This window comes from Mus pahari, chromosome 10 (genome assembly GCF_900095145.1).
Source record: "Mus pahari chromosome 10, PAHARI_EIJ_v1.1, whole genome shotgun sequence".
Classification (NCBI taxonomy): domain Eukaryota; kingdom Metazoa; phylum Chordata; class Mammalia; order Rodentia; family Muridae; genus Mus; species Mus pahari.
This window is the reverse complement of record NC_034599.1, coordinates 37782927-37793356: the sequence shown is the minus strand read 5'-3', so window position 1 is coordinate 37793356 and position 10430 is coordinate 37782927. Positions and strand designations below refer to the sequence as shown.

The 10430-nt window shown below is 51.0% G+C and overlaps 1 protein-coding gene across 2 annotated transcripts in view; it reads left to right on the top strand.

The window, feature by feature from the left end:
* Grik4 (glutamate ionotropic receptor kainate type subunit 4) overlaps positions 1 to 10430 on the top strand; it is a 417019-nt gene that overhangs the window by 264185 nt on the left and 142404 nt on the right. For both annotated transcript variants that reach the window (XM_021205965.1, XM_029543599.1), the window contains 2 exons: positions 631 to 728; positions 4679 to 4844. In XM_021205965.1, coding sequence (XP_021061624.1) covers positions 631 to 728; positions 4679 to 4844 — 264 coding nt within the window. The remainder of the gene's footprint in view (positions 1 to 630; positions 729 to 4678; positions 4845 to 10430) is intronic.

Genomic DNA, 10430 nt, shown 5'->3' with positions numbered 1-10430 from the left:
TCCTTCCTTCCTTCCTTCCTTCCTTCCTTCCTTCCTTCCTTCCTTCCTTCCTTCCTTCCTTTTCTGTTTCTTCTTTCTCATTTGTCTCCTTTGACTTCCTGTCTGCTTTTCGCCTCTCTGCTGGCATCTCTTAGCTACCTCGGTCACCTGATTGTCATCTTTTCTTCCTCCTCAACTGTCTTTGTGTCTGAGGTGTTAAGAGATTGAAGGCTGGCCGCCACTCCAGTACCACCTAGGCCTTGCACCTTTGCAGCAGTTGTGTCCCCCAACACTCTGCCTACCAGACAAGGAGTGTGGGGGGCACCTTGGATTCACTATTACCTCTGTCCTTTGGTGATGGTGTGGACAATTTATACCCCCTGTTGGCTATGGCTATATGTTGTCATAACCTGGGTCATTTTCCCCCTTAATATTGTCCATAAACACTAATAAAACTGTCGGAGAGCCTAGCAGACCAGGGAGAGAAGGAGAGACTTGGGTTTAGAAGGGGTAGAAAGGAGCCTGGATTGGACACGGGCAGAAGGTGAGAGTGTTGGGTAATGGTCTAAGGACTTAGTCAGGGCAGAGCCTGAGCTGCATCATCTGAACGTCGTGTTTTCTTCCCTAATCCTGCTTTTGCCCTGGCTTCAGTGTGTCAGATCCTCCCCAAGGGTGTGGTCGCTGTCCTGGGACCATCGTCCAGCCCAGCCTCCAGCTCCATCATCAGCAACATCTGTGGAGAGAAGGAGGTGAGTGTGGGCTGCTTTGGGGATGGTGTCTGTAGACTGGATCCTTGAACGCGGGAAGAGTCAAGGAGACCAAGCTGTTAGTGACAGCATCAATGCAGATGTGAGGTAGAATGGCCCCTGGGGGGGTGGGGGTGGACATGTCCTTTTCCCAAGTGATGAGAAGATGGGGAGACATTTGACCACAGGATTTCCAAGCCAAGCTCAGTGTCTTAGGACCCAGTACAGGGCAGTGCCTGCAGTGGCCTCTCTGTGATGCAGAGAGATGGCGGCTGGTGGTCCGGCATGAGGCTGTGGGAGCAGAGGCCTGAGTTCTGCACTGTTGGTGTAGGCAGCCTATCGGCAGTCTGCTCCTTGGGATTCTGGAGAAGAATGCCTTGGGAGGAAGAAGCCACTGCTCCGTTTTATTGCGAGAATAAACTGTAAAAGCCTCTGCTTTCTAAGTGGATGGGGAAGAGCTTTTATTTTGTTTTCCTCATTCATTGGCTCCCGCGTTTGCTCTTCCAAGCGAGATGTTGGTGTTCAGGTATGACCTCTGGCTGGGCCCAAAGTGTGGAGGCCATTTCCTCTGGTTCCGGTCCATGGGACAAAAACCATGTTGGAAGACAGGTTTCCTAGCAACTTGCACTTTAGAGAGCCTGCTGTTCCTAGGCATCACTGTGGGCCCCGTTTAGAAGCTGCAGGTCTTTCACCTGCAAATATATGCCCAGAAGACAATAGGCAAGAGGACCACACTCTCCCACTCCTCCTCCACCCCCTTACCTCTCTACTCTCTTACCCCCACCCCCTACATCCCCACATCAGCACACCAACCATACCCCCACCCCTCCCACCCGCCATCCCTCATCCCTGCCCTGCACCAGCCTCCCTATGTCCCAAAGCTCTTCTGGATCAGTATGTAGGAAGCAGATGGAGCCCAGGCTCTGGGAGGAACATGGGGAGGAAGCACTATCTCCCACTTGTGCTAGGGACCCGAGGCTTGGCTTTCGAGCAGCGTCGGATGCTGGTGAAGGCCTAACATCCGCAGAGCAAACCACCCTTACCAAAGTCGGGGAGTCACAGACAGGTTTCTGCCTCCCCAGCTTCCTGGAACTGACCCCTTGGTTCTTAGGCCTTGGTTCTCTAACCCCCTCTCAGAGCTGTTACGTTTAAGCGTTTTACGGCCCTCACCACCCCATGTTCTGAGACTGGAATTGCTTCTCACAGACCTTCAGAACTGCCCTCCCCCAACCCCGGCTCAGTTACCCCGGAAGGTGCTTCTTAGGCAAGCTCAGACCACAAAGCCACTTCTGTCCTGCCACAGTGTGTCAGAGGCTCAGCCAGGAGCTGACGTTTAATTTAAACCTCTCTCGCTGTGCTTCAGGTAACCGTGTGGTGTATCACAGGTTGTCGCCCCAGCCTTGGCTCTGATCTTCACCCAGCTAGGTTGCCAGTCTTTGAGCTCCCATCCCACATTCTTTGGCTTGATTCCTTTTGCTTGCTCTCCCTTTTTCCACCTCACTCCCTTCAGTGGCCCCTGCTCTCCTTCCTTGGCCGGCCCCTTCTCCAGAAGAGCCCCCATTTCAGAGCTGGAGCTCTTTCACATTGGCTAGCGAGACCATCCGCAGTGTGGCCTTTCAGGACAGAGGCCATGGAAGCCACTGATTTACAGCGTCCAGCACAGTCCAACCAGGAGGCACTGCCCAGACAGCAGCCAGGCGGTTACCCCTCCTCTGTCTGGCCATGTTCTCTCCAGAGCGACCTTGCCTGCCACTCAGATTATGCATCTTGCTTAATATTTTATGAGGCCTGTCTCTGAGGAAAAGCTACAGAGTCCTCGCCGTGGGCTCCAGCCCTTTAAACGCCGCTAATATTTCTGAGACCCCATGGCTGGCTGCTCCCTGCCTCCTGCTCTCCCCTCAGCCCCACCATGGTGACTTCCTGGGACGAATTTGCAACCATGAATCAATCATGGATTGATTTTTCTCCAAGAGAGAGAACAAACCATCAGGGTGAGGGCCTCGCTACCCTTGCCCAGGCCACAGAGCAGCTGGCTGCCTCTCCAGCAGCCTTCCAGAGAGCCCCCCGTTAGTGATTGAACACTTGAGTCCATCCTGGAGAGACCACCCCACTCTCTCCGTTACACAGCTAAAGGGGCCTCTGGAAACTTCTGCAATTAGAGAAGAGGGAAGGGAGGGAAGCGAGGCACTGTCCGGGCACTGACTGCGTGCGGATTTCTGGGCTGCTTTGCTCTGACATGGAATCACATTCTCTCCTCCTGGACTTTCAGAAACACCTGAAGTCCGCTCTGTTTTGATGCAGGTTAGCCAGGTTAAATGGTTTGCTCCAGGATCACACAGTAGAACCTAGACAAACAAAACAGTCTGTAGACTCCAAAAACCATATGTCCTCCTCCTTGAAGGGCCCTTCCTCAAATCCAGGGCTGGGAGCTATGGATTCATCAATGTCTCTAAGGGCTCCCCACCGTGGAGGAGCTAAGGGGCAGAGCTCTTCTGGCCAACTGCTGCTGTAGCTCGGTGGGCTGCCAGTCACCCAGGCAGGAGTCAGGGCAGAGACTCTAAGGTCTGGATCTGAATGAGCCGGGGCACCTGGCCCATCCCCAGCCTTGCCCTCCATCTGACTCATTTGTCACCTCTCCTGCCTTCAAGGTGTGTGTGTGTGTGTGTGTGTGTGTGTGTGTGTGTGTGTGTGTGTTACTCCCTTTAGATGGGTTGTGTGGGATACAAAATGCAGGCAGGAGGAAAGGCCCTGGTGAAATGCACTGGGTCAGCTCTGATCTTGAGAGTCATCCTCCATCTTCAGGGTTTTATCAATTCTGCACCTTGCAGTCCCTGCTTGGGGAGAAAAAAAAATATGGTCATGTTCTGTCCATGGTTCAGGGGCTAAGCCTCCTTGAGTTCAGTAATTTTCTCTTTGGATTTCACTAGATCTTTGCTCTCTCCCATCTCAGTTTCCAAAGAGCCCTGGTCTCTGGCAGACTCCTCTCTAAATTGTAAAAGGATAAGATGGTAGAATCCTATAGAGACCATCACAGCATCATCCCAGACCCCTGTAGCAGAGCCTCCGAGCAAAGACGGGCAACGGAAGCTTCTGTAATCGCATCTGACTAATCCATTCTAGACGCCAAGCACCCCATCATCAGGAAATTCTTCCTGCTGTCCACTTTCAATCTCGCTTGCTTTCGCATCAGTACAGACTCACGCTCAGTGTCAGCTTTCCCAGCTCTGGGTACCAGAGATGAGAGCGGCTGAATAAAATCAAGGAGGATGGCAGCTTATTACGATTTAACTTTCCCATTACCTACCAAATAGCCTAAGCTGTCAATAAAGCCACCATTGGTGCCTCTTCATATCTCTATCCCAGCAAAGAGAAGGAATGTGGCGCCTTCTAGAAACATGGCTGGTAGATGTGGTGGGACGCCAACACTGCTCTGATGAATCCAGGGCAGATGTTTGTCCTCCTGGCTCCATCCAGAGGCTCTGAAGGCCCCTCAGGCACATGACCGGCTGCCCCATACCCCCCGGGACTTGCTCGGGAAGCTTTCTGGGAACTACTGTACACCAGCTATGTTGGGTTGCATTAAAAGCCCCCTCTCTAACCTATAGAGAACTGTGTGTCTCTTCCTGCCATCTCTGCTCCAATTTTTATTAACTACAGTCTTAGAAGGACTTCAAGAGTGATCCCACTCTTAACACGACAGAGAATGTACTGAGGTCTCTAGCCAAAAGGAGGCTTGTTCTGGGTCTTGCCAGGGATGGTACCGTGCGTGTCGTACTCCCATGGACTTGGAGCCCGGGTCCTGAATGCTGCTTTTTCCCTTGGTGTGTGTCAAAGGTGTTAAGCCAAAGAAGACCTGCTCAGACCCAGCCCGGGGTCACCCATCCTGCTTTCGATCTCTGCGTCCATTCTGGACCTGGATTCTCCTTGCTGTCCTGTTTTGCTCATCTTTCCAGGTCCCTCATTTCAAAGTGGCCCCAGAGGAATTTGTCAGGTTCCAACTCCAGAGATTCACCACCCTGAACCTTCACCCCAGCAACACGGACATCAGCGTGGCTGTGGCTGGGATCCTGAACTTCTTCAACTGCACCACCGCCTGCCTCATCTGTGCCAAAGCAGAATGTACGTATTCCTGGGCTAGCTCCATGTCTGGGCAGGCTGGCCTTGTTCACTTCTACAAGGCTGTGGGCACCCAGGCTTGCAACAACCCAGGAAGGAGGCATCCCTAGGTAGGATTCTAGTCTGTCTGGACTACAAACCGATGCAATCAATTCTCTCTCTCTCTCTCTCTCTCTCTCTCTCTCTCTCTCTCTCTCTCNTCTCTCTCTCTCTCTCTCTCTCTCTCTCTCTCTCTCTCTCTCTCTCTCTCTCTTCTTTATGTGTAAAAGAGAAACAGTGCCCATAAGCACCCTTTGGCATGGAACTAGGTTGCAGGGAGACTGGCCAACTGCCAAGTCTTTTTGTATCTGCAAACTCAATTCCCACATTTTCAGCCTCATTGTTAAGGAGATACAAAGAGAGAGGGAGAGAGAGGTGGGAATACAAAATTGAATGCATTTGTACTTGATGAGCTGAAGAGCATCCTCCCCCGGAGAGCGGGTTTTGCTGATGGAACAAGGTCCGAGGTCAATCCCTGATAAACCCTCTTCTTTTCTCTCTCTGCAAACACAGGCTTGGAAATGCGTTTTCTGTGCCTCTCGCACAATTGGAGACGTAAACTTAGGGTTTATTGAGATTTAGCTAATTTGAGTCAGCCAACATGTGTGTGTTCATGGAGTCCGGGTGGCGTCTGTCTACCTGCTTATTATCGGTTAGAGGCTGGCCGCTGGCTGGTGTGTACTGGTGGCCAGTGCTTGAACCTAGCCTGTCACCTGCACAAGGGAGCTGAGCACGTTGTCCTGACCCCTGCGGGTCATCACGGGCCGTGCTCATTTATGGAGGTGTGCTCTCATCTGCCAGGACCTGTCATGGACCTGTCTGAGCTGCTCTGAGCAAGGCATCGCTTTATCCTTGAGTCCAAGTAATATCTAGAAACAAAACCACAGGACAGGTCAGACGCACACACTTCAGCAGACCTTCACCCTTGACTGCCTCCACACGCATGCTTTGTATTCATCCTCCAGCTCTCCTGACTGTTTACTCGGCAAAACCTGCTCCCCTGCTTGCTCTATCTGGACCTAATTATCACATCCAACCAGGGGTTTGCAAGGCACGGCAACCCCCCACTTCCAAGTTGAGGATGTTGAGACTCTGAGGTCAAGTGACTCACCCCCAGTCTAAACCTTATACAGCAGAACCAGAAACAGGTCTTCTCCAGATAGCCCAAGCTCCTTCAGAGCCCCAAGTGGATACAAAGGAGAAGGGCCACTGCCTGCACTGTAAGCTGTCCCCTGACAAACTGTGCTGAGTGTGAGATGAGAGGAGATACTCTGAGCCCGAGGATGCCAGGAAAGGTTTTCCAGGCTTAGGTGGGGGACTTCAGATGAACCTGGGAAGATTCAAAAAACCCAGGTGAACAGGGAAGAGAGATACAGGCCAAGGGAGGGGGACGGAAAGAAGGGAGACTGGTTCTATGTCTGAGGAGGAGTTGACTCCATTAAGCATGGATATTGATAGGAGATGAGAGGAGGTTGAAGAAGGAAATCCAAACCCATGGGTGGTGCATAAGGGAGTGTAGACTTGGGTCCTGCCTTCATCGAGGGACTATGGAGATCTCTTCCCTGAGGAACGGCCTCAGAAGAATGGTCATTGTAATCCTGGGGTCACCATTAAGGAGCAACTAGTTTGAGTAGACGAAAATGAGGCCAGGGTTGAGGACCTGAGTTAGACTTACAAGGAGCTGAAGACCCTCAGACCTGGAGTGACGATGCGGGTTGCGAGGGGTTCCAGCAAGCATACGCTGTGAAGGCTCACACGTGGTCACGGGCAGGAACATGCCAGCCCCTTTCACTGACAGTCAGCATGGGCGCTGAAGCAATTAATACAGGAAAGTGACTTTGTAGGGAATGGGGTGTGTTACTGTTCTCAGGCCGGGGACTCGACGAAGGGCTTCAACAAGGGCTGAGGGAACAGGAATCAAGTCCCTTCAGTACAACTGAGGAAAGAGAACTCCAGAGAGTCCCTTGTCTAGGGTTGCACAGCTAATAAGTGGTGGAGCTGAGGCTTAAATCCAGGTTCCCTGGCAAGTAGTTCAGTGTGTTACCAGCATTTCCTTTGCGTTTGTCAAACTGGGTTCCTCTGGATCTAAGCTGACCTATGCAAGTCACTTTTCACTATTTAGATTTAAAATCTGAATTAAGTAAAATGAAAATTTCAGAGCTGGGTGAGGCGGTGCTCCTCTGTAACCTTAGCCCTTGGGAGGCTGAGACAGGAGGATTGCTATAGATGGAAGCCTTCATAGGCCACAGAGCAAGATTCTGTTTTTATTTTTTTAAAGTATAATAAGATAAATTTACACTAAAAATTAAAATCCCCCAGTCTCACTCTCCTCACTTCAGGTGTTCAGCTCCCCTACCCTTCAGGAAGTTCTTCCTTGTGTCTAAGCCATGGTCATCTTTTTATAATCTGAGCCTCTTTCTCTCCTTTAGCACTTACGAGGCTTGGGGAGGTCTGTGGCTCAGGTTTATGTTAAACATCAACTCTGCACTCAGTACTTTGATGGGTACTGCAGTCTCCCATGCTGGAGTGGAGAAAACAGCATTGGGTGTTTTGTTTTGTTTTGTTTTGTTTTGTTTTGTTTTGTTTTGTTTTGTTTTAAGGGACTTTAAATTCCTATCATGGAAAAGCCAGGACTCTTCTTCAGGTCCTCCAAGCTCAGCCTGGGGCTTACTACTCAGTGTCCCCTCCTTCCTCTCCACAGATCCTGTACACACAACCCTGGGGCAGCGGGTTGAATATGGGGTCTGCCTGGCAGAGGTCCCTACCGTCCTGGAAAAGAGGGTGCTGAATGCACTCCAGGGTCTGGAGAACCCGAGGATGCCCGGATACAGGCTCGGGGCCTCTTCGGCCATAGCATAATGTGCTTAGAGAATTCATTAGGTTGCTTCGACTTCTGTCCCTCCCCACCAGGCCAGGGGAAGGAAGGTGGAGCAGGCAGGAGAAGTTCAAGGGCAGAGAAGATTAAAAATCTAATCAGAGGCTGAGGAAATGAGGGGCTGCAGGGAAATGTGGCTCAGAGCTCTGGATGAGACCTTCTTCCATCTTCCTTATTAATGCCGGGCCAAGAGACACTGAGGGTAGAATTAGGAAGGGGAATCTAATTCTATTTCTCCACCTCAGAATCGCGTAACCCGGATCATTCCACAGGGAGCCGACCATGTGTGCTCCTGCTTCCCAGAAGGAGTTTTTATTTTAATAAGCAGGTTTGGGACCAAGCAAAGATACACGGTGAATTGCGTTACTTTTCTTTAATGAGGAAAAAAAGACGGAAAGTCTCTAAGTTTTATTTCTAAAAAAGGTTGAGGAGATGCTGTGAGTGGCCCTGCCAAGGTTCTCTGTAGTTATCCCTGCAGAACCCAAAGGAGCCGACTGTGTGAGGGCTTCCAGGGAGAGTTGCGGGTCCCACGATGGCTATGGAAGCACACGTGTCATGATCATAGGAAGAAGTGACGCCTAAGAGAGAGGCAGGGTGGTGGTGGTGTGAAAGAGCCATCCTGGGGCTGAGGAAATGGCTGTTCGTGAAGTGCTTGCAGTTCAACAGTGGAGATTCAAGTCAAGATCCTCAGAAGTCACAGAAAACCTAGTTGGTGATAAACAATTGCAATCTCAATGCTGGAGGAGCAGAAGCAGGAGGCTCCCTGGCCAGCCAGTCTAGCCAAATCGTAGAGCTCCAGTTTCAGAGAGACCCTGTCCCCCAAAATAAGGACAGTGATTGAGGGAGGCAGAGTATCTAAAATCAACCTCTGGCCTCTCCTTGAAAGCATATGCATGCACACACACACACACACACACACACACACACACACACACACACACACACACACACGGGAGGGGGAGAAGAAGAGAGAGAACACTTCACTACTGGAACCCAGAGGAGGAGCTGTTTGATGCTCAGCAGACACTCCACCTTCCTGAGCCATTCTTTCCTGTTGCTGGAGATGATGAAGCCCATTGAGGTGATGGGGTGGGAAGGTCCCCGCACCCAGAGGATGATGCACATTTGATTACTGTTGCTGTCCTCCCTGCAACTGGCTGACAAGGTGGGAGCTGAGCAGGGGACAAGGCGGCTTGCCACCTAGCATGCTTTCGATGAACATTGGGGCAGCCATGGGCCTTCTCCCTGAGTCACTGTGAGAAGCCTCTTGCTTATAATGTTACAGACTTAACCGTGCACCTACAGGCTGATCTTGGGAGGGGACAGTGACCCCACGACCCAGTGACATTTGTTGTGTACTGAGCACTGTGCCGAGAGTGTTTATTTTATCTTAACCTTACGTTCTCAGGTCCTGGGTTTGGTCCCTGACGTTACCCAGAACATTTAGATAGTCCAGTTTAAACCAAAAAACTGAAGGTGACCATTTATGACGTGTTCTGTTATCAGTATTATTATCTGCAGGAAGAAAGGAGAGGTGGCATCCAGTTTCATTATATGTAGAAGGAAAGGAGAGGTGACATCCAATTTCAAGGTCACATGGTTCCCATCTCCCTTGGCCTTGCTTACTCCTCTGATCCATGTCAGAGAGACAGGGGGGAGGACTACCTCTTCCTGCATGTGGCGAGCATAGAGACCCCTCCCCCATGTGAGTGGTGCAGTCAGAGGCCAGGTCCACACCTGCTCAGACCTCTGTCTCTGTGGACTTCTTCCCTTCCACCTCAGCTCCACAGCCTTCTCCACCCTCCTTGTTCCTGGGGCCAGCCTCTAGTGTGAGATGGTACAGGATGGAAGCACATGAAAGGCATCCTTCCCGTGCTTGAGTCTGAAACGTGCTCCTCACCGTGCAGTGGCCAGTCCCTCTGCACTCTCACCTTCTCTGGTCAGACTCAGTTTCTCCAGCTAGGTACAACGGCACTCGGGAAGCTGGAGGAGAAGGATGTTGAATTTGAAGCCATCCTGGGTCACATAAGTAAAAGACTTAGTCTCCAATTGACCCTCTCCTTGCAAAAAAAAAAAAAAAAAAAAAAATTAATTAGTGCCACAGACATTTGACAGTCACGCGACCTGTGTTTGACACTTGGCAAGGGAAGAAAAATGAGCACTTGACAGGGTCAAGGGCACCAGGCACCATGTCACACTCATTTATTGTATTACATCCTCCCCAAGGTCCTCCCCAAGGTCAGGCCATCAGCATTAGCTGATTCCCCCAGGACTTCACAGTTCTTCCCTCCCTGGGGAGAGATCACTTCCCACAGTCAAGGGCTGTACTGAGGGAGTCAGCTAGTGGAGGGACAGAGGAAGGGAGATGGAGAGAGGACCAGCTCGATGAGATACTGTTTTGCATTTTCCTCTCTGAGATGGGTTGCATGTGTCACAGGATGGCCCCAGACTCACTATGTAGCCAAAGATAACCTTGAACTTTCTGATCCTCCTGTCTCTAACAACTGATTGCTGGGATCGTGGTGTGAGATCTCTTGTTTGGTTTATAAGATGCTGCTGGAGGTTGAATCCAGGGATTTCTGCATGCTGGGCGAATGCTCAGAGCTGAGCTACTCCCCAGCAGCATGATGTAGATATCTTCTGTAGTGTGTGTGTGTGTGTGTGTGTGTGTGTGT